Source organism: Heliconius melpomene, chromosome 11 (assembly GCF_056956725.1).
Source record: "Heliconius melpomene rosina isolate 202511_hmr_F chromosome 11, ASM5695672v1, whole genome shotgun sequence".
NCBI classification, from domain to species: Eukaryota; Metazoa; Arthropoda; class Insecta; order Lepidoptera; family Nymphalidae; genus Heliconius; species Heliconius melpomene.
In genome coordinates this window covers 4013239-4038620 of record NC_140399.1, presented here as the reverse complement: position 1 = coordinate 4038620, position 25382 = coordinate 4013239, and the positions used below count along the sequence as shown (strand labels likewise).

Here is a 25382-nt window from a genome sequence, read left to right as displayed (position 1 = left end):
TTAAAATGACTTTGATTTTTTATTCATTTTGAATTTAAATAGTACGCTAAGAATAATGTTTCATATATTTCACTCGTTTACTATCTATATAAATGTATTTTTTATGACTTAGCTGATATTAAAATTAATCAATAGATAATGGTACATTTGACCTGCGTTCATGTGGTGTTTGCACGCTTGTGTTGGTGGAAGGTCGGCAAACCTTCACAAGCATGGAAACGGCCTATATTATATTTATAGACCAAATCTATTTGGTGTATTTTTATGGTATTTTAAGTATAAAAATAATTTTATATTATACTTTTGTAAATTATAAATGAATATTTCGCTTATAATTCTATAATAAAATTTATTAAATACGCTCAATTATTGACATAGACATAATATACAAACGTCAATATGACAGTTAATTTTTAACCTGTTCGTAAGTGGTTGTCAGTTGAGTTATTATGTCGGTTGTCTGTGCATGAAACTGCGGTCGCGCAGGCGCAGTATTATGACGTGACGTAATTGTCCATTCATACTTTTTGTTCATTCAATGAGACAAATATTTTATTGACTAAGTGTTGTGTAAATCAAATTACAACTGTTACTGTCTAAGTCAATTCCAACATGAGTTATAATTAGCTCAATATTCCAGTGAAGTGATTATTAGTGTTAAGAAGTCATAAAGTGCATTCATTGATAAAGTAAAGCGCACGTATAGAGCACATGCGCAATGCGAGAATAATTCATTCGATTTAAACACTGTGAAAAACAACGTGGAAAAATGAATATGCCTATTTATTTTCTGGTGCTCACGTTAAAATTACCTAGTTACTTGTAGCTTGTTAAAAACAGGCTCAAGTAGAACATTACGACACTCCGGAAGTGGCGGGACAAGCCGGCCGAGGGGCTCGTTCCGAAAGAGATAACAGCGGATGAAAGAGATAAACAGTTATGGATTTAACATGGCGGACGAAACGCGTAAAGTGCGAGTAGAAGAAAGATTGAAAATTAAGATTGGTATGTAATATTTCTATTTGTTTTTTTAGATTATACTTGTCTTTTTATTTTGTGTAGGTTGTTCAAAATTATCATAGGCTAGTCTCCTTTTACTTTAAGTGACAAGTGAATTGTTGTCAGTGAGATGAACAGGTGGTACTACAGATCTCTTGAGATTTCCTGTCTAGATTTAAAAGGATATAGAGGATTACAAAATTTTCGGGAACTACGAAGTAGTTTTGAACGATGTTTTTGTATTAGTTCTTATTTAATTATTTACTGTACAAGGACTAGGGTATCCTTTGTTTTTGTCATTGAACACTTTGACAGTTCGCGCACAGTTTATGAATGAATACCGTGAACACAATGAACTCGTGCTAAGATCATATTAGATTAGATATCTGGTGTATACTATTGTATTAGTCATTTACCACATTAATTCTATATACATATATAAAAGTACAATCTTTGTATTTTTTAAATAATATTATACTCTGAAACTTTTTACTTTTATTATAAATACATATATTTCATCATCACATCATCAGGAGTCTTTATAACAAATAAAAATAAAACCAATGAGATATTTTAGAATTTTACACTATATATTTATTCTTCTCATATGATTAAAACATGCATTTACATATAGTAAAGAACAGAATAGTTACTGACAAATTCAAAAATGAGTAATTAGTATATTTACTATGCATTTATTATATACAATGTGTGACTAATTTATAATTTGGTAATGGTTTGTTGGTAGTATTAAATCAATTTATACACATTTTATTTTTTTTATTTAAAATTTCTTTTATTTATGATTTAAAGTATGCATTGAAGATGTTTTTTTAAATCACAACTTATCATCCTTTTTTATCTTTTTTTTTCAAATCGTTTGAGAAGATCAACTGTGCATAGGTTTCTATGATTATTTCTATTAAATATATATAATAGTATACAATACTGAATATACTTTTATTAAATTAGTTAATCAATTTTACATTTTTAAATATAAATTATTATAAAAAAGATACATTTAAAAATATAAAAAAATATATATTGTTATTTTATCCAATCTTTTACAATGAGTACAATAAAAAAAATATCATATTTTACAAAAAAAGTGCATTACTGAATATGTGTAATGAATGGGCTTAATAACTTAAAGAAAATTCTGCTTATTATACAAGAATCATTAGTAAATGTTATTAGATGAAAAAAATTGATGCTTAATATTTATTAAAAAACAGAAACTATTGCTATGTATTAAGATAATTATGAAAATATATATTTTTTAATTATTTCACACTTTTCATAATCACCCTTTATTAATAGTTATTTAGAATAGAAATCCCTGATTGATTCCCACTTGGGGGAATGAGCTGTTTAATACTTTTATTCCTTCACAAAATTTTAAAGAGCCAGAAAATGTCAATGCAACATTTGAAGACTTTCTAAACTTAACTATAAATAATTTAAATTATTCAAAAATTGCTGTTAGTTTATATGAAATAGAATTCTGAAAAGAAATAAACACATTACAATCTTATAGTAGAATCACCAAAATGAATTGTTATATAAAATGTGCATGATTGATTTGTGTCTGTAGTGGCGCGAACTCATAAATCTAAAGATAACACAAAGTGTGTCTGACGAGATAAGGGTGCAGTATGCCTTCCGGGGCGTGACCCTAGACCCTTTCAACTGTTCTGTTAGATATAACATACAATGAACCTTAAATCATAATATCAGAATGCTACTTTCATACTAAAACTTATATATAGACGTCATATTTTGCGATAACCTTATTTATAACAGATGTATCATAGTGTTATTTTTGTGATTCATTATTAAACTATTTTTACAGTGTAACCCATATTAAGTCTAGAAGTTTTAATATTAAGTTAAATAAGATACTTGACAAAGATAGAATTATATTTAAACTTTTCAATTTAATAAGTTTACTATATGATTGTTCTATAATTGGATATTGCTAACTTATTAAGGAGTAAGTATTCAGTATCTATGTATTCTTGTATCTTCGTATGTGAGTGTGAGTTCGTGTATGAGTTGTTAATAATTTATTTACATTATTTTAATATTTTTTGCAAATTCATATTTGCAAAAAACATAATTACAAAACTTTACATCTTATACCTTTACATCTCTATGTATGAAGACTAAATTGAGTTTTTACAATAAAAATGAAAACAATTTTTTTTAAAATTACAATTACAGGATTTTGCATTTAACTCCTGCATAATATACTATTATTTTTACTAAATGTTTAAAATAGGATAATAGAGGTATCTCTCTAGCAATAGCTTGGATGTATATCCAAGCTATTGCTAAATAAAAGTGATAGGTGGTGGTGGAATTGTTTAGCTTAAAAAATTAGTGTAGTAGAAATTATTTTATAATCTACAGTCAATTTATAATTACTACAGAGAATGCAGACCAACATAAAAAACCTTTAATAAATCATTCGTAGGATATGTGTGTAACACATAAAATTATTGTATAGTGTTGTGTGGGTTGTTGGTGCCAATGATAAACACGGCAAGTTTATACTTTATGCTTATGGTAACTTCCGTTGAGTCTGTGCCTTATCTACACTGCACCTTTGTTCCTGCCATTACTTAGTTAACCCATCCAAATAGGCCACTGCTAATTGAATCCTATTACTTTTAATGAGCTAAATGATTCACCACCCGACACCTTTTGCAACAACTCTGATACAACATTAATATTTTAATTAAAATGAAACCTGTATGTGTTTTGTTTGCTATGCTTGCATTATTTAAAGATTAAAAAGATGCTAAATATTCAATTTTATTATTGGTCTTTTAAAATTAAAAAAAATTGCTTAAGTAAAAGTAACGAGTTATAATTAGTTGTACCTTATATTGATAATACAAGGCAAAATAAATATATATCATTAATAAAAACGGCAGTCGTGCTGCAGATGCACCAAGTGTGACTGCAAAATCGACTGGTAGTGGGTTCTCGATCCCCACTCGAGGAAATGAAATAATATTTTCATGTCCTCGCTCTTGTAACGAGGCAACGCGAGGCGTTGAATTGCCATTGAACAGCCAATGCATCCATAATTCGGTAAAAATTATGGAACGTAATATTTCACTATGTTCCCTCTGCCTATCCTGCTGTGTGGGGATTACAGCATGAAGCTGAAAAAATATTGCCACTGAAAAAATTAAATTTAGTTACTTTTTTAAGTGGCAATTTTCTTTACAGAAATAAAATACAATACCTAATGAGCAGATAAAGATCATTGTGTTATCTTTATCGTAGATATACAATATAGAATAACGTGAACTAGTTATTATGTATAACATAGAAAAATGTGAAGTACATAGTTAAAAAATTGAAAAGAAATATTTAAGTAAGAAATAGTAATACACATTCGTTGTTGTCATCTTCCGTCATTATTTAACACTTTTTTAGAGGTCATGCTGTACATCCCACTATAAGCAACTCAAAAGTTCAAGTAAATAACTCTTATAACACTTCTCTATTTTCTGTACAACTAAGGCTCCTATTTACCGCTCTCAATTCTGAGATCGATCTTGAAAAAGATTTACAAAACCCAGGCCTAAGAGTCATTGCTTGTTGGGTGGGAGGACTCAGCGCTAGTACTCATCGGACATAAAATTATAATTCGTACGTGACAGTTCAAATTGATACAAATATAGGTTTTACACTGCAAATTAATACTTTACAGCTTCACGCTGTATCCCTCACACAGCAGGGTAGACAGAGGGTTAAGACACTCCGTTCCCCAAGTTCTGTCAAATGCCAAATTCTGAAGGCATCGCGTATTGAGAGGCAGAACTCAACGCCGCAAAAAAAAAAAAACCTACAACCAGTCGCGTTTACAGTTACACGCTTGTGTCCCTACGTGTTCAATTAATACATAGAAATTATGAAAAAAAAAAGGTAAATACAATAATTGAACGGAACGCACATATGTATATACAGTATATTTAAAGCGATTTATTTATGTAAAATAATGTAATTGAAAATATATAATACGCATAGCGAGTTGCCGTGTCGCCGTCGTGACGGTAAGCGGCAAGGGGGGGTGTGGTGGTAGTTACCGCTGTGTCTGCCATAGGCCACACTCCGTGAATGGGGCGGACTGGCGTTTTCCATTCAACCTAACCATTCATGGAAACTCGTCTCTCCGTTAATGAAAAACGCCCTCATTTGTCGTCGTAGTTCGTTATCGATGTTCGTTTTCCATTCAAAAGTACTTACTATCGGTCTATATGTAGTGATAAGATTACCGTTCACTTTATTAACGAATGCAATTGCATGAATTAGCTAGTGGTATTTGCTAAATTGTTTTTGTAATTAAATTTTTGCAGGCGTGTCTTGCGGGGTATTGACCTCGATAGTATGCCCGTTTATTCATACTCTACCAATTTTGGTTTAACGATGAATTTTGTATGAGGTTGTTTAGATTTCACTTTCGGTGCAATACTATGGACTCCTAGCAATTATTTGATAGTAGATACGTTATATTAATTAATATGTATGATATATGAATATAATTATCTTTTTAAATTTTCTTTTTAAACATTGCAAAATAATGGCCTATGATATCCGTTTACCTATGGGGTAAAGCGACGACCCATATAAAAAAACATTTGAAATTATATAACAATATTATTTATAATGAACGTTTGCTACAAGAAAACAGGTGGGTGAAGATCTAGATTACAATTTGCTACTGGGCAGCTTGTAGGTGGGAACTGTAGAATATGATTAACAATAAATGTTTATTTATATAGTGTAAAACATAAGAAATTTATAAATTACAGTAGTCCTTTCAATACTCCATATCATATTTTCTAATAGAATACAATATAATATTTAAAGAAATAATAAACGTTGTAGGATTTTTTACACACACAAACATTTCTAAATTATTCAATGAAAACACCTTGTGTTGATTTCGAAAGAGTGAGCCACGCACAAGTGTGGAAACAGCGTAATGACGATATTCGCTATTGTAAACGCGAAGCGAACACAAGACGCGTTTCCTCAGGTAACCATAGTTAACCATTGAAAGGTTCCCGTTTCACTCCCACGGCCCAGTTCGTGGCGTGTGCTGCCGCCGACGTATACCTGATGATGACGGTTGTTTTTGCATCAACAATTATGTGCAGTTTGTCGCAACTAGCTAGTTTCTCTCGTATTACAATTATAAGTTTGTGGGACTGTTAGTTGGTACAAGGTCTTTGTTTCCCCCCTAACAATCGCCGCGATCTTTCTTAACCACAAATTATGCGTGTTACGATGAGTGTTAATTTAGACAGCGTTTAAGTGAAAGGTGCACACAGACGTACATACACACTTTCCCTGACATTTATAGTAATGAACGACCTTCAATGGCCGTAGCGGCATATTTTGATTGGTTACTGTTAAGTTTAAATATATTTATATTATGTAGATAAATTGCTGGTTAGTCTCGTTATAAAATGTAGCGCTGGTTCCTTGCAAGTACTAGAATGGATATATCGGTCACGGTCAAATAAAGGAGCTCCACCTATTTCCTCATTACAATTGTATATATATATCTTTGTATGTTGTACTATTTTATTAAATATTTATTATCAATGATAAAATATTATATTTTTTTTTATGGTAACCAATAAGATATTTTTATTAATTGTAATTATATAATTAATTATTTTCTTATTTAATTAAAAACATGCTTAACCGTTTCTCGTGTGGTCAACGGTGTCAGTCATGGGTTGAGAACTGAGGTATGCCGCTCAGTACCTCGCCTTACTTGCCGTATAAAGCTATATCTTACGAGGTCGCTGTGTATAGGTAGTTGCGTAACCAATAAACCTTCCTTTTATTACTATTATTTAACTTCTTAACCTACCCACGCATGTTTGATGTTTACTCTAAATTTTGCGTTCTTCTCTTTTTGTTATTATTTTATAAGGTAATTGTGATCTATTACATATTAGTATATGTATAGTACATATGTATTTTAATTAAAATTTTAATGGGGCACAATTGTGACTGTAAACACGACAGGTTGTGAGTTCGATCCCCATTCGAGGAAATTAAATAATATTTTCATTTATTTGCTCTGGTGTCGAGGCAAAGTGCGGCGTGGCCTGAGTTCACTTAGCGTCCACAAGATCATTTTAATAAAATATACTATGCCCAGAACTTATGTAAAATGTTTGAATCGTCTGGTTTAAATATGTTAAGTAGTAATAGTTTAAGCTAAAAAGTTAATATGAAAAAGCATTTATTTTCTTACTAAATAAGTACTTTGATTAGGAACTGGTTTATTAAAAAAAAGATAATTGTTATTGTTTTGATGTCAAGGTGCTTAGAAACGTAAATGTAATACTACGAGTATGGTGACACTCGAGCGTAGCCATAAGGCAACCAAATGACGCGTGTAATTGTAGATACCTTGTTGAGAATATTGTATATCATCATATATTTATACATTTCTATATAAATGTGGTGAATCTGTACGTGGAAGGCATTTATTAATGTCAGTATGTCTGTGCGTTTGTTCATGCTAATCTAAGAAAGAGATTAACCGATTTAATTTTTTTTTCACTGTTTTATTTTGAAAAATTTTTCTTAATATTTAGTATTTGTTTTATTTCAATCGGTTCATAAATGAAAATCATATGTCAATATAAAGAATTCGATATTATTTCTACAAAATAAATGTTTCATGAAACCGCCAATTTAGTTAATAATGTTCGCGTCTCTCGTCGTAATTTTCTCAAATTAAGTTTTTAAGTTTTTCCATTTAATACGAATTGATAGTAAAGGTTTATATCAATTAATTTAATTAGAAATGTAAGAGATCATTATGAATATTTTACACTAAATTCTAATTTGAATGAATAGTATATAAATTTTTTATATTTATCTTAGGTGAAGCCAAGAACCTACCAGCTCGCAACAATGGCGCCGCCTGCCACCGTGACATCTACTGTGTGCTGTCACTTGACCAAGAAGAAATATTCCGCACTTCCACTATGGAGAGGACACTTAAGTGAGTAAATTTACTCTTAATAAACTTATACATATAATTAGGTTCACAAGCGTGTAACTGAAAATATGAGGGTTGTAGGTTTGGTTCCATTCAGGGTATGAATTATTATTTATTAATATTTTCATTTCTTCGCTCTGACAAAAGTAAAGCATGGCGTCGAGTTCCGCCACTCAACTTGCAATAATTTGAAAATGCGACGGAACGGAAAACGGAGAGTTTTAACACTAAGTTCCCTTTGTACCCTGTCTGCGGAATGCAGCGTGAAACTGAAAAAAAAAACAAGAAATAAATACTTTTTATCAAATTATTATTCTTGTAACATGTTACGTTTATATTTGGACAATTTATAACGGTCCCTTTGTAAAACTTCCGGGCGATCTTCCGGCTACTATTATCGGGTGGGAAACGCCGCTAATGTATAACATATTAAATTTAGGGCGCGAATTGCCGAGTGGGTCAAGGTTCGTTCGTTGTGAATGGCTGAATAAATAAAAAATTACGCAATACTACGACGCAGAAATGCTGAATTAAGATTAATTAACAATGAGAGTATATTAACTCAGCTTAAATTATATGGGTGTACTATAAATAATAAGCACTTTATTATTTTTCTTTTGTTCTTTAAAATGTGCAATTGTATTTTTATTATGCATTAACTTTGCTGGTTGTCGACTTTATTCTCTCTTTAATTTTTTCATTGTATAATAATAGCTTACTTATCGTTTTATAAGGAATATTATTTTTTTATGTCGTGTTTATACCAGAAAAAGGTTACTTTATGTATAGGTTTTTAATGGATTAACCCCATTATCTATATGTTTTATTAAATAATTATGGGAACAATACGCTGAGAGCACTGTAAATAATACTATGTAACAAGGTCGGTAGAACTTATCTAATCCTTTAAGATTTATTAGAAATCGAATATCATAAATGACTTTAATTATTTTCTTACCTTTTAGTTATTATTTATTAAATGGTTGACATGTTAATAATACACGTAAAACGCAAGACTAAAGCATCATATATTATTCTCAAACTTCGAACACATTTCAATATACAATAACAATTTATAGAGTAAAAGATATTTTTTTTATTTTACATGGCAATAAGGATTAACTCTTACTATTATGTCGATAAAAATCGTATTTAATATCTACTATGCTATATTAAATTATTTCATCAAAAAAAAGCAATAAAAATCAGGGCTATACCGTTTTTTAACGTTTTCCTGAATAAGTTAATGTAACCAAAGGGAGGATTTGATTTGGGAAGCTCGAGGAGGGCGGCGCGGCGTCACACCACGTCCCGGATGCGTTTCCGGTGTGTGTGCGTCGGTGCGGAACGTCCCTTCCGCTACACCCTCGCCATTCAACTTTTTGGAATGAATGAGACAGTTACCTACGCTTTGTCGGTTACTTTGGCCATTGATAAAAAAATATATAGAACAACAGATATTTTAGTTAACTAAAAATATAGAAAAAAATTGAGATCCGTCGGGGCGCAGGTGCACAAAGTGTGTCTGTAAACTCGACCGGTTGTGGGTTCGATCCCCACTCCAGATAAAGAAATATTTATTTAAATATATATCTCCATTTATTCGCTCTGGTGTCTCCTAAGTCAATGCCTCCAAAATTCGGCGGAAAGTGAAGAAAGGAGTGTCTTAACACTAGGTTCTCTCTGCCTTCCCGGCTGTGTGCGGAATACAGCGTGAAGCTGATTTTGATTTGATTTTAATCAAATGCATGTGTATAAAAAATATTTATCAATTTGACAATGGCATCCCAGTTTAAAATGAAGTAATCGAGCGGAAGCAATATAATGATTGATTAAATATTGACCCCCGGAGGTGAGCAGGACGCAGCAGCGGGTATCAAAGGAAATGTCACGTCACCCATAGACATTTAATGCGTTCTTTGTCTCATGATACGTTATCAGTGACGACTTCCAATGCACCGCTCTGCGACACTGTGCCATGTTGAAGTTGATAATATTCATTCATATTTTCAAACTAGCGACCCGCTCGCGGCTACGTCCGCTCGAATTACTTGATAATTAATCTACTAATTTGCATTACTTTCGTTTTCTAATGATATATCTATACCTATATTGAATAGTAATTAAAAAAACAGTTATTTATAGCAATTTTGCCGAACAACATTCTTTAAGGTGGTATAAATTTTGTAAACGGCAAATAAATCGGTTGAAACGAACAAACAAAACATACAAAAGAAATTAAAAATTTGTTTTTAGTTCTATTATGTACTACGTTAGGATTTATATATAAGAATAGATTTATTTATATGCTTTTTATTATAATATAGTACAATATATGTAGAAATAATTTTTAAAAATTATTATTTTGGAACAAATCTAGAAATATTTATACTGTGGTGGACCAACAAAAAGCATGACAAACGTATACGAGTTGAGCCCTATATTTAACTGGAAGCGCTCATCGTATGAAGTCATTTCCAGAAACCGTTTCGACTCCGGACCGTCATAAAAACTAATCCTTTCAAATCTAGCGGTGTCGTTGCATTGGCGGAAGTTTTTAAGTGATAAATTGATGCGGAACCTCGTGGCCGGGCAGTCGGCTACTTAAGTACATTGCTCTGTTCCTCTTATGGAACCTTCTTTGTTTTTTGTGACCGGTTTGTATATAGGCACTGTGGTTGTGGCCTTTTCCAATTGTTAAATGTTTATTTAATAATTATTTTATATTGGTTAGTATTTTGAATGTGTACGTAGATTGTAGGTGTAGGTTTCAATTTGGGTTTTTATAAAATATTATGTTTATTCTGCATGCTTTACCTATAAAGTTTGGTATTGGGTTCTGTCGTTCATTGTGGAATGTATCCAAATGGGTGCATAGTGCATATCTCAAGATTAATAAAAAAAATACACTTTCTAATCTGAACAAACACCAAGAGGAATGTTAATCTTCTATAATTCCTGCTTATTTTACTAGTTTCTTCTTTTCAAAGCGTTTGTGATAAATTTTAATTCTCCCCAAGCCTTGCACAAAATACGATAAAGAATGTGTATAATACGCCGCCCGCTCAGCTGGTGGCTGTTCCGCCTCCGGTTTATAAATATTGGTGCGGCGCCGGATGTGCACGCCAGTCTGCTTTATTGCAATGATATTTTCGTTTATTACAAAAGTATTGAAGGGACATTTAAAATATGATTTAAGTTTAGTCATTTATGTAGATTCATTTATTGTAATTACATTAACCAGGCAAGCATTGCGTTTTCTACTCTCTAAATAGCTCTCTCTCCCTATATAATAATTATTAAAAACCACTTGATAATTCTTCATAATGTTCAAATCACATGTTCTGAATTTTGACGTAGTTATGTAAATATTCATAAATATTATAATAGTTGATTATGAACTACGAAATTAATTCATAATTTCCACATTGCTGCCTTCTCGACGTTAATTTTCATAATAGCCTTTGTGCATTCAGTTCACAGTTGTATGGTATAATCACGGTAAGGTGAGGTGAGTGTCAAAACTTTCACCTTTGTCGTGAACGATGCGTGCCCACGCGAATCCGTGCCGCGATCATTATCATCTTTGAAGGGATACGCTGCCATAAAAAAATCTTTGCAAGTTTGCTTTCTAATTCCTCCTGACGATGAATATTTGGTTGTTTTTTTCGAAGAATATGGAGTTTAATTACATTAGTACTGATATATGAATTTTATTTTAATTTAAAATCATTTTTAAATCCGCTATAATATGTCATGAAATATCAACATATCGTCTATTTTAAAATTAAATTAAAAATATATCTACACAATTTAAATGTTAACTTTTAAGTAATAGCAAACGTGATGTGCTATCAAAATATATTCATATTTAAGCTTATTCGATTTCAAAGAATACAAACAATATTCTACTTATTTTGGATCATAGTATCTTTTATTTTCAGCTTCATGCTGTATCCCGGATAAGGCAGAGAGTGCCTAATGTTAAGCCACTTCGATACCCACTTTCCGCCGAATTCTAGAGGCATTTTACATTACAAAGACAACATAACAAAGACATGCATAAAATTAAATATTTAATTTCCTTGACCGGGAATCGAACCTACAACTTGTCTAGTTGACCAGTTGTCTGTCTGACTAGTTGTCTGTCTACGAAAAAAGAATGACCTCAAAAATATCAGTAGAATTATAGTACCTTAAAGCACAATTATAAAAATTGAACAAAATGTCTTTTAGTAATAGTAAATAACATGTGATATATGACTGGTATTTATTAATTATTGTAATAAAGTGTAAATTATGTTGTGTTTGTTATAATAAATATCACACTTGTTCCACTGATAACACTTAAAACTCTGTCAATTTATTCTTGACAACAGTCATCATCATTTTGATATCGGTTAATAATTATTAATTAGATGTAAATAAATATATTATGTATAATACATACGATCTTATTCTTTAGAGTTTAAATTATAAGAAATAAATATTATGCTTAAATCATTTTTGAATTATATATAGTATCATTCACATAGTAATTAAAACTTTTTGTTTGTTTCAGCCCATTCTTCGGCGAAGAGTTCCAGTTCGAGGTACCACGAAGATTTAGATATCTATCCATATACGTGTTCGATCGTGACAAGCATCTCAAACAGGATAAAGTCCTCGGAAAGGTCGCTATCAAACGAGAAGACCTACAACGATACAACAACAAAGACCACTGGTTCGCATTGCGACCGGTGGACGCAGACTCCGAAGTGCAGGGGAAGGCCTACATTGAACTCACACTCGAAGACTCCCGGAAACGGCTGCGGATGGACCCCAAACCACCGGACCCGGATCCGCCTTCCGACAACTGCTCGACGAAGGCGAAAGCGAATAATCTCACTAGGCTATCAGAATATTGTAAGGAGAGTATAAGGTTCGGTTCAGGCTCAAGTTCGACAAGTAAAAAGCATTTAAGTCCAGTATCTACGGAGCCAGCGCTGGCCTTGTCGCGATCGGAAAGCCTCAAGGATCGTGCGCAATGGGCGGTAAGGACGAAGCCGCCCATGCACGCCATGTCGGAGTCTGACGCGTCACCCACACCCACCGCCGCCGACTACTGGTCGGACCCAGAGAGACACTGCGCGGCCCGCGTGGGCCCGGACACCCTGCGGCTGCGCGTTCTCGAATGTTCTGAACTCACCACGAAGAACGGTCAATGCGATCCTTTCGCCCTCGTCACCTTGTTATACTCTAACGGTAGAAGGATCGAGAGGCGCACAAAGCCGAGAAAGAAAACCGTTAATCCTCAATTCGATGAGATTTTTTGTTTCGATCTCGTAATGGAGGCGGACCCAAAGGACAAAGATGGTTCTCAAACGGTAAGTTTTTAACAGCAACTAATTACGTGATTTTGATTTGTTATTTTTCCGTTGTTTTAATTCTTTTATTTCTTTTTAAATAGGCAGGAGTAGCGTGTGAAGCGAGGGTGTCGGTGTGGCACGACGCGGCCACGCCAGTGTTTCTTGGTGAGGTGCGATTACAACTGCGGCAACCGGCGCCGGCGCCTCTCTGTGCATGGTAAATTATTTAAACTAACAAGACTGACACTAATTGGCCCAAATGCGTATCTTGCGAGCAAGTCTCCAGTCGTATGCATCATTGTTTTATAAATCATCAACGATACCGAGAAATATTACGTTTCGTAATTATCGTTGAACCTTTTATTTTTTGTTGTTTTTTATTAATTTTTTATCTTGCAAATTTATTATTTAGATAACTTATGCTGGATTTAATTAAATCTTTCAATTTATAAGAAAGTAATTTCGAAAACTTATTACTGTACTTGCAAATGTACTTATTAACATATTCATGTTGGCGCAATTATGTTGTTGATTAAAATTATATAAATACGTTCCATGGTCCAGTTAGCTAATTATACAAACAAAATTTTAATAGACAAATGTAGAGAACTGAATGAGATTGTCGTGACGCAGGGGCTCAATCGTGCGACTATGTAAACGTGCTATTCCCACTCGAAGTGATAAAATATCAAATATTTTTATTTACTTGCTCTGGTAACAAGGCATAGCGCGGCGTTGAGTTCCGCCACTAAACATACAATGCCTCGAGAATTCCGCAGAAAATAGGAAGCGGTAGTGTTTTAATGGAAACGCAGTGTCTTAACATGAAAGTTCCCTCTGCATACCCTGCTATGTGTAGGATATTACAATAGAGGCCATCGTTCTACAGTGGGACAGCATCTGACTTCTGACACGTTGATTGTGGGTTCGATTCCTATTCGGATTAATGATTATATTTAAATTAATTTTATTTCTATATTTTTCCATAAAAAAAATATTTCTCTGCTCTGGTAAACAAAGCACTTGCGGGGAAAAGTGTTAAGCTGAAAAAAAGATCACGATACATCTATACCCTCTGGGTGCCTCAAATTCTATCTTATTCCTAGCCTCAAATTCTTAAACACGCAACATATTAAGTACTTACTTGTAGCCAAACTACTGTATATCTATGAAATGTTTTTTAGTAGTTTTAACAACTAAAAAAAATATGCTTGTATATCTTATTTATCCATATATCTGTAGGTTCTTCCTGACATCGCGGGCGGGCGGAGCTCTATCGCGAGGCGCAACGCCACCGGGTACGCGCCTGTCCGCCGCCGGCAGCTCCACGCTGGGCTCCCTACGCCTGCTGCTGCAGTACACCGTCGACCACGTGTTCCCGCTGCACCACTACACTCAGCTCGAGGAGCTGTTCTTGAGGAGCGTACAGCAGAAGGTATGTCTAATTTGGGATTAGTTTTCGTTTGTATGAATTAAGATTACTTGAGTGAGGCAGATGAGGCAGATATCGGTTGAGCTTTACTAAATTATAGAGTAAGTTCGGTAAAGTAGTGAAACTTTGTAAATATCAAATATTTAACCAATGTTAAATATAAAAACATTATGTATTATAATAAGCAAACTTTTTTCTTATGAATATATCATCAACAGCCAATAACGACCTCTGCGGTGTACATCCTGGGCGAGATAGTTTCAAGTAAAACAGACGCAGCGCAACCACTAGTGAGGCTCTTTACACACCACGACCTCATAGTCCCCATTGTAAAGGAGCTGGCCGATGCTGAGATTTCAGTTTTAACGTAAGTTTATTTAAATATAACTATTATTTTTAACTGCATATGTATATTTCGTTAATATATTCTAATTTAAGTGTATATTTTTAATAGAAGCAAAAAATATGATATAGCGTCGCTTCATGCTGTTTGTTATACCTTATACGAAAGTGTGACCTCAATTAATGTTTTTAATTTGAATATAAAGTAATAATTTGAATGTTACAATATTATTTCAATAATTAAGATTTTATGAGATCGTCTTCGCAATTTTGAGTTTGCTAACTTTTTCATAATTAGGACAAGGTTATTAAATGTATTTTATAAGTATAAAAAATAAATATTTCCCAATACAACAACAATAATCCAAAACTCACCGCATACCCACGGTCATTACTATATCATTAAACTTTACGTCCCAACATAATCATTGTCATTAAAATCTGAAAATTGATATAGAAATCCGTATACGAGTAAAGAGAGCGGCAATCATCTTATAATGATGTCATTAAGCGATATTTATCTTGAACAAGAAACAAACTATGTACATAATTATAATTTATAATCGTGTAGAAATTACAAGTTGCCTTCCACAATGCAATGGGACTGTTTTGTGTGAATTTCGAGAGCAATTTCGTTTATCGCAACATCACCTTGACCACGTTCGCGTGTACACCCTGTATATGTACCGCCCATAAAAGTGACTGTTGTTTTAGTTCTACGATTTATATTCTATGTATATAGATATATATTTTTATAAGTATTGAATATAGGTGTTTTAATTGTATTATATTGTTAACTTAACTAAAAAAATAGTAAGGTAAAATGAAGGGTAACTTCACTTTTTTATTTCCTTTTTTTTAAATAAGCAGAATTACCCAAATTTAAATTAATCAAAATAAAGCCTTAAATGTCTTTAAAAGTATGCCACTCATTTGTATTAGACCCTACTATACCTATAGATAGATTGAAAGCAATAAAATAACTAATATACATACTTAATATATGTTATATTGTACATATATGTAAATATAATATATTTAAAACACAGACTAATATAATAAATATATATGATTCTTGTTCTGTTTTCGCAAAGATAACGCTCTCTTATCAAGGCAATAAATGTTCTCAGCGATCTCAACGTGCTCACAGGAAGTGAATGTAACGTAATAGCGTCGATAAACCTTATAAACAAATCTACATTGATATGCGCGTAGCGATTTTGTATGGTTTTTTTTAAATGTTTTATGTTTTTAGAATTTATTATATTATTTTTCATTAGGGTTTCATTTGGTTGTATAAAAAGCTAGTTGTAAACATAAATAGCTCTCTTGCTCATCTATTTCTTTCTTTTAAACTTACGTTTAGAAAAGTAATAACATAATTATTAATGCTATTACTATTTATTATCTATATATATAAAAACCCATTATTTGTCCATACTAAATATTTTGAAACAATACCTAATAATAATATTCTACCTAGATGGTTTCAAACTATGTGAAATATATATTTTTTTATTTGTATTTGAATATATTATCTTTTACTTTTCTGTTTTTATCAGTTTTAAGTAGAGGGAACCTAGTGTTAAGACGCTCCGATTTTTACTTCCCACATTTTTAGAGACATTGCGTGTTGACTGGCGGAAGTCAATGTCGCGCTTTGTCTAGCAAAACAGAGGAATGAAAGTAGTAGTAGCCTCATATACGTATATTAAAACAAAATGAAACATCGCCATTGTTAACCCACAGCGACGCGACGACCATCTTCCGCGGCAACACCCTCGTGTCCAAGATGATGGACGAGGCGATGCGGCTGACGGGCGCGTCGTACCTGCGCGGGGTGCTGCGCCCCACGCTGGCGGCCGTGCTGGCAGAGCGCCGCCCCTGCGAGATAGATCCTGCGCGCGTCAAACCCGCCGCCGCCGTCGCCGCTAACCTGGCCAACCTGAAGGACTACGTGGAGAAGGTTAGTGACACGGTCCAGGTGATGAATGAGACCAGTGTGGCTAAGTTGAAAAACTACGTTGAGACACCTCAGCTACCTACCGTGCCGTGCCGGAACGGTCGAGGAGTTGTGGCCGCCTCGAGTTACGTTTTCAAAAGTTTTGTGCATTATTCAGTTGGAATTAATAGTCGAAAGTAAGTAAAATAACAGCCTGTAGGGCAGTTTCTTTAGAGTTGAGTCAGAAACAAACTAGTGTTAACACCCTATGAATTTATCTTATCAGTCTGGTTAGAGAGTGTTAGGTTCGTAACCTTACAAATGTGAATATTAAAGAAAGGAAGGAAATAAATAAATTTAAAATTTTATACACGATCGGTCTTAAAACTATAATTACATGTAACTTACGCTCGAGACCAGCGTAATTGGCTCATGAGTAATTTTTTCGAACCCAACTTTAATGACTGTAGTAAAACAAACATCGAGCTTAATGATGACCGAGCTGTGTGTAGTAAAGGTGTGTTCGCACACATCGATATTTTGTCTCTACACTTATCTGCAATTACTATCGCTGCTAACTTCCGGGACGATAAAAGAGTTTGTGTGTACTTGCACTAATTACTGTTTTTATTTTTGGACTGGTTTTTACCCTCGATTTTGTCTGTGGGAATTTATATTTGGGGTCATAGGGAAAGTTACTTTAAATTTTATTAAGAATTTAAATGAGCCAATATAGACAAAAGTTAGGTTTCCTCTCGACAAGATATGCTGTCTTTATAATTTAATGCTGTCTACCCTCCATAATGCATTTGCAATGTTATAAAAATATTGTTAAGGAATGATTTTCTATTTTATTATTATTTATTTATAATGTTGAAGAGAACTGTTGTTTTTGTTGTTCAGTAATGAAGGAATTATCATACATGTGTGGTAAATATTAATATTAGTGTGACAATGTTGAATTTTACAAATTACGAGGTCGTCGTGACGCAAGGGCACAAGCGTACGTCTGTATACACATTACATTTTACATGTAACGCCTCGCAAATTTTGTGAAATGTGGACAATGGAGTGTTTCAATACCACCTTCACTTATAAATACATTATCAAGTAGGATAACAAAAGCTTTTAATTATCCCAGGTGTTCGCCGCCATCACGTCGTCGTACGCGCAGTGCCCTGCCGCCATGTGCCGCCTTTTCGACGCGCTGCGGCAGTGCGCGGCTCGACACTTCCCCGCGAACGCGGAGGTGCGCTACTCCGTGGTGTCGGGGTTCATATTCCTGAGGTTCTTCGCGCCCGCCATACTGGGGCCGAGACTGTTTGATCTCACTAGCGAACAGATTGTGAGTTCTGATTTTTAAGTTTTTTTGAAATAAAATGAAATTTTGTTTTTGTCGTTTTGTAAGGGTATTAAAATGTATTCAATAAAATTTCTCATTTATTGTAGTTTCTTTTGAGGGAATGATTGTAATAAGATATATAATTCCCTGCAATGACCATTTAGTAAAGCGTGTCAGCAAATTAAAGAAAAATATGGGTATAGTTAAAAACAACGAAACAATTTTCTTCCATATATCCATTCCTCAGCTAAACGTAATACATATTATATAAAAAAAACAATATCTACTATCAATTCCAGGATCCGCAAACGAATCGCACACTAACCCTGATTTCCAAGACAATCCAGTCCCTTGGCAACCTGGTGAGCAGCCGGTCAGCGCAGCAGGTCTGCAAGGAGGAGTACATGGCGGAACTGTACCGCAGCTTTTGCACGCCCAGACATGTATGGATATATATTTTTTTTGTTTTTTACGTTGTATTCCTTATATAGCGTGGTAGATCAGAGAAAACTGTGTTAATGTTTTCTGTCTAATATTCGAGGCTCTTTGTAGAAAATAAAAATAATTCACTCCCTCTAGTAGGAATCAAATCTACAACCTTTGCGTTTACAGTTACACACTGTGCTGTTGCACTACAACAAATTTTAATTTCACGCTTTATTTCACATGTAGCAGTATATAATTTATAATTGTATATTTGATATGGAAAACTTAGCTTTAGGAATTAAATAAATAATAATTTATTAAAGATGATGTAGTGTTATTAAAATATGTAAGCTTACACTAAAAATAATCAGCTTCACGCTGTATCCCGTGCACACCAGGGTAGGCACAGGGAACCACAGTGTTTAGATACTCTGTTCCCCACTTTCCTAAGAAAAAAATAATAATAATTCATTCCCCCGAGTGGGAATCGAACCCACGACCGTACCTGAAGTTTACGTTAATATGTATTTTCACTCTACAAAATACAAGAAGCATACACTTTAGAATACTATTGTGCAATAACAATAATTTCATTCAACCAGCTTATCTGGCAACAGCAGACAATGTGCTGTACTTAATGGGGATGTCGAAGCGATATTATTAAAGGAAAGGTCAATTAAAATTGCGTTTGTGTATGACTAATGTGTAAATATATATATATAGACTTCTTCCATCATTTGTAATGGGAAAAACGGGTTATCGTTTTTTAGAACTACATTTATAGAATTTATTAATAACATGAAATTATCTGAAAAATTATTGTGAGTCTTTACCATTAAAATTATGCTATAACAAGAATATTATAAAATGTATTCTCAATAATTAATACATATATAGATAGGTTAGTGGTTCTAAAATTTTTTTAAACCAAAATGTAAAGCATAGTTCAGTGGTTCAAATTTGGGTTTAACTATATATAATTTAAAATACAATTATGTCTTATATGCTGGTTGATATTACTTATTTTTAACCCATGTACAGTATGGTCGACGAGTCGTGGCCGTTCTAAAGTTAGATTTGTCTAAACTTTTGCGCATCATTCACTCGGCAAATAAAGAATTACTAAAATATTGAAAATTAGTAATATATATAGTTTATTATTACAGGTGCAAGCTATAAAGCAGTTCCTAGAAATAATCTCAAGCAGCTCCGACACACAAAACAACAATATACAAGAAAGTCCAGTACTACTAAAGGAAGGGTGAGCTCGGTCATACTATTATTATATACTCTGTGTCACTGCTACTGCCACTTTATTTTGTCTTACGTAATGTTCCTATAATCGAATATTATATTTTTGTTTTATGCATCATTTGGAACAGTTATGGGTATGTATGTTTGATTTCAAACTTCTATTCAGTTTACTGTCGTTTTATTTAATTTTGCTGCGTTTTGTATGGTTGTCTTTATTTTTTTTTATGTATGTTTATTTTCTGTTAGATTTTTGTCTTTTTTTGTTTTCGCTTTGTATGTTTTATTTGTATTTTCAATTCATTTTCATACTAAGGAGGTTAATAGGTAATATTTATGTGTTACATATTACACGGATACACAATATGCTTAACTATATAGTTGGTTGAATACTTTAATAAATATTTAATGTTAGGAATCAAAATGACAATATTTTAATATATTTCTAAAAAAGACTATTACTTAGTAATTTTTATTATAAAGTCAGTAACATGTGTATTTATTTATAAACAACAGCTTACAGCGCAAACCTGCTAACAAACTTTAATAGTTTGTTCGTAAGTTCGAACTTCGACTAAAAACATTTTTATAAACTATGAGTATATGTATACTATATAAAATAAAATAAATTTCGTTAAAACGACATACATACATACATACATATTGACAAAAAATGGTTTTAGCAGGTTTACACTCCAAGCCGTCGACATATAACCGATGTTTTAAATAATATATTTGTAAACAGGACCATGATAAAGCGTTCTGAGGGCGTCCGAGGGGGTGCGGGGTCGCCGCGGCGGCGGTGGGCGCGCACCGGACACGCGCATTGTAAGCGACGACACTTTCGTCTCACTAGGTATGTTTGTTATGTTGTTTATTGTTGTTATGTGAATTTAATTACAGTAAAAAATATATATTTAATAGATGTTTTGTTAGTGTGATTTTTCCGAAACTTATTTTAAATGTGTAAATATTCCCATGATGATCAATTTTAGTGGTTTAACTTGTATGTGAAGATTGTGTCTTCCAATACATATATGACATGTCTCATTTAGACTCCGGCCATATTCTAAATTATTAGAAACTTTTAGTTACGGTCACGGATAATTTTTATTTCCAATATTTACGGATCACGGATAATTTTTATTTATATAGTTTCGTTTAAAATAATTATTTATGTATACAAAATAATGATTTATTAAATATTTCCCAGTGGTGAGCTGTCGTGGTCGCGGTGCGGCGCGAAGGGTTCGGGCGCGCATCGGCTGGCGCTGGCGGGCGTGGTCAGCGTGTCGCCCGTGGACTGCCCGCCCGCCGGCGCGCCGCTCGACGCTAATAATATATTTCAAATTGGTAATAATATATGATTTGTTACTTATTATTATAGGATGTTGTGGAGTCGTACAGATTCTGGCTGTACCGACGGTTGTGTGTTTGTTACCCACTCGGGGAAATTAATTATTTTCCTTTCTACTCTCTGGTGATTTAAACGTGATATCGAGTTCTGCCACTCAACACGCAATGTCTCTCAAATTGAGCGGTGCATGAGAAACAGACTGTCTCAAAACTTTCTCCCTTTGCACACCCTCATAAACAGCGTAAAGTAAAAAAATCTTTATATATGATTGTTTTCGCAATTGTAAAGATAACAAAATGTTTATATTTTAAAAAAAAGTTATTAGATTATTGACGCCCATTTATTCTTTTGACACTTAAAATGTAATTGGTTGCAAAAAGATACAAACATTTATAATATATAATTATTGTTTTGTCAACAGTACACAGAGAGCGCGTGCTGTTCGTGCAGGCCAGTAACTGCGTGGAGCGCGCGGAGTGGCTCCGTCTGCTCACGGCGCTGTGCCGGCGCGCGCCCTGCAATGTGCATGCCGGCTACTACGCTGACAACCGGTGGACGTGGTAAGACACTTTATAGTCTATGTAATTATGTTATAATAGCGAGGCGTTCGTGGCTTCGCCCGCTTGAGCCATATAATTATTAATTTATTAATTTGTATTAAAGTAGTTTTGTAATAATAATATCATTTGGGAATAATATCTATAAATATATGGAGACTAACATTTCACTCTAATCTAGACTAAACTAATCTGGCTTAAATGCGCCAATACCTACGACTCGATTTCGGAATTAGGCGTGTGCGGCGGTGTTCCTTTGTTAGGTTTATGTGTGTGTGCGTCGTCCTTAACAAATGGCGTTTTATTTTACAACGATAAATTTATTATTCATTTTATTTAAAAAATATATATTTATTTTTTTATTTTATTAGGCCTTTATAGAGTTGTTAAAATTGTGGTTTCATTTAAACTGACAAAAACACTGTATATTGTTAATTTCAGTTGCGGCCAACCCGAACCAATAGCTGAAGGGTGTATGGAGGAAGGCTCGGAGCACGAGGGCGCCTGTGCCGCAGCACTAGCGCTGCGACTCGACCCCGCCCGCGACTTGCAACGGTTGCACGCGCTACTTGTGGCGCATGTGCATCGACTTGATGAGAGATTGCATCGGCCGCCTGGTGAGTTGCCTATTTTATAGATTTTTTTTGGTTTCTTAGGTGTATTTGGAGAAATACTTAATAGGTTGATTTATTGCAAATATTTTATCTCGCTAATTGTTTTGGTGCGCAACTTGACAGTATTTAATATAATTGTAGGTAAACTTGTTCTTTATATATGTAATAATAATTTTTATATTAAACATTTTAGATGACATGAGTCTAGAAGAACGTGAAGCTGAAGCGGTGACTTTAAGAGAGTTACAAAAAATTATGTTTGATCTTGAACATAGACATTGTATATATAGAAGATCACTGGCGAGGGAAACTAAATACGGTAGCAAGTAAGTCAAAACAGTATTTGTATCATATATGTATATTGATGCCTATTTTTAAGAGATAATAATTATAATAATTTACTGTTCATAGGCAAGCCCCTATTGGAGACGACAATTATTTGCACCTAGCGGGGGCCGCGAGCAACAACGACAACGGCTCGTTCTTCTGGCGACCGCGGCGCGGCGACTCCTCGCCCACCATCGATCTCGACGGCAAGGCCTTCCCGCTGCAAACCTCGCATGACATCTGCTCCAGCACCGAGTCCCTGCGCCTGGCGCGCCACGCCGACGAGCGTTCCTCCGGCAAGTCCAACAAGTCCTCCGGTAGCGGCTACCTCACGATGTCCTGCATCAAGCACGAGCCCTCCGAAGATAGCGACGCGTCCGCCGAGCGCCCCGCGCGTCCCGAGCGCCCCCCCAAGCCGGCGCGCTTGTCCCCCGCGCGCCCCGCTCTCCCCGCCCCCGCCGCGCCCGCGCCCCTTTGCGAGTACGTGGACGTGCACCAGCGCCCCGCCGCGCCTCCGCGCTGCACCGAGTACGAGCTCATGGCGGACTTCGCGAGCCACGCGAGAGCACGCGATCGCGAGCCCGACGACGCGCCGCCCGCCGTGCCGCCGCGGCTGCGCCCGCTGCCCCGCCCCGACACCGCGCCCGCCGCGCCGCGCCCCGACCTCCGCCGCCCTGACGATGAGTGCGCGTCCAACGACGACAGCCTGCTGGACGAGCTGCAGCGCGACACGTATTGTGTTCTAAAGGTGTGCGAGGACGACCCACCCGACGTCGAACCGGACGACACCCAATTCGAGGAAGCTATTGACGCCAAGGAAAAGGAGGAGTATGGGATGTTTTCCAGAATAAGTTTGCAGAGAAAATCCAACCCTATCAAGACGCAGACTAGTTCGATGAAACCTCTCAAAACCTCCAATTCAACATCCAACGTCCAGGAGGCGGGATCTCATTCGTCGCGGCCGCTCACAGAGAGGCTGACGCCGTTTTTTCTAAAAAAGAAGCCGAAGCCGCCGGACGACTCGCCGGCGCCGAACAAGGACAACCTGATAGGCCGCCTCACGCCGCGCTTCGGGCAGTCGCGACTGTACGGGCGTGGACAGTCGCTGGAGTTCGAGCCGCGGCCGCGGCGCATCGAGCGCTCTGCCACCACAGTCAACATCCCCGCGCGCCCTATCAACTCCTCCATCCTGGCCAACCTCAAGTTCCTCACACTGCACCGCTATGGCGCGCCGGGGGAGGCGGGCAGTGGCGGGGGTGGAGCCCTGCTCGCCGCCAGCAGCGACATCAGACTGTAGGCTACGTGTGATTTGAACTATGGTTGTATTTATTGCTATATTTTTCGAACTTCTTTTCGTCGACCTGAAGTATGTGCCTCCTCTAGTTGTAGTATTTTTTGAACGAGTGTATCGATACGGTTAATTATATGATAGCGTTAATACTCAAAAGGTGCCAAGTGTTGTGTGACCTCGCCCGTCGGCGGCTCTACTCTCATTCCTCTAGCACAATAATATTGCAGAGCTAAATATTATATTAAATAAAGTACTAAAGATTTAACTATTATGTTTTCTGTAATTGGTGGTTATAGAGTCCGAACATGAATCTATCTACGAAAAATATAATACAATATGTATATTCTATTATAAACAAATTAAATAGATTTACGCCATTAAATTTCAAATTTTTAATCCTTTCCAGCACTGATTACTGTAATATATCAAAATAAATTAATAAACCAAATTCTTATGTAAAATGTAGCTCTTGCATGCTCAAGAGGTAGGAAACAGTATCATTATGTATATGTGATAAAACGTTCTCTCTTAATATTAGTTTAGAACATTATTAGATTTGTAATATACAGTAATGATTTAAAAAATATTAAAACAAACACTAATTATTGTCACCTTGATTTAAGTGTTAACTACACAGCAAAAATTGCACATCTACCCAAAATGTACTTAAAAATATTATTATTAATAAATATTACTGTGAAATTGTATTTAAATAAAAATGAGTATTCTAAATGTTATGATGTATAACGGCCTTTTATCATGCCTAGTTCGATGGCCTTCGGGAACACCACACTTTAAACTGTGATTCACTTTACAAACTCAGCCGATATTTTATAATTGCGTTTTCTGTACAAAAAATACTTTTTAATATAAAATAAGCATTTTTATTATAAAATTGTGAAATTTTGTATTTGTTTTAAGCTTAAATGAATTGCAACAAACTAAAAGTTGTTACAAAATTTAATTGTTGTCCTATGAATATAAATTGATTAATTTTAAGAAAATTTATGTAATGTACAAATTAATATTTCTTAAAAATATATTATTATGTTATTTATTTCATCTATTTCTCTTTGTTAATAAAATACATATAAGTTCAAATTTGA

General features: G+C 34.8%; 1 protein-coding gene across 1 annotated transcript; it reads left to right on the top strand.

The window, feature by feature from the left end:
• The first annotated feature begins 437 nt into the window (after positions 1–437).
• Positions 438–25382, top strand: RasGAP1 (Ras GTPase activating protein 1). The gene is made up of 16 exons (XM_085193425.1): positions 438–1005; positions 7930–8050; positions 12609–13413; positions 13497–13612; positions 14638–14830; positions 15046–15194; positions 16919–17135; positions 18253–18456; positions 18753–18896; positions 20046–20140; positions 20876–20986; positions 21344–21483; positions 21909–22047; positions 22486–22661; positions 22852–22984; positions 23070–25382. The coding sequence occupies exons 1-16, from the start codon at positions 921–923 to the stop codon at positions 24280–24282; spliced, it is 4041 nt and encodes a 1346-aa protein (XP_085049551.1). The 5' UTR covers positions 438–920; the 3' UTR covers positions 24283–25382.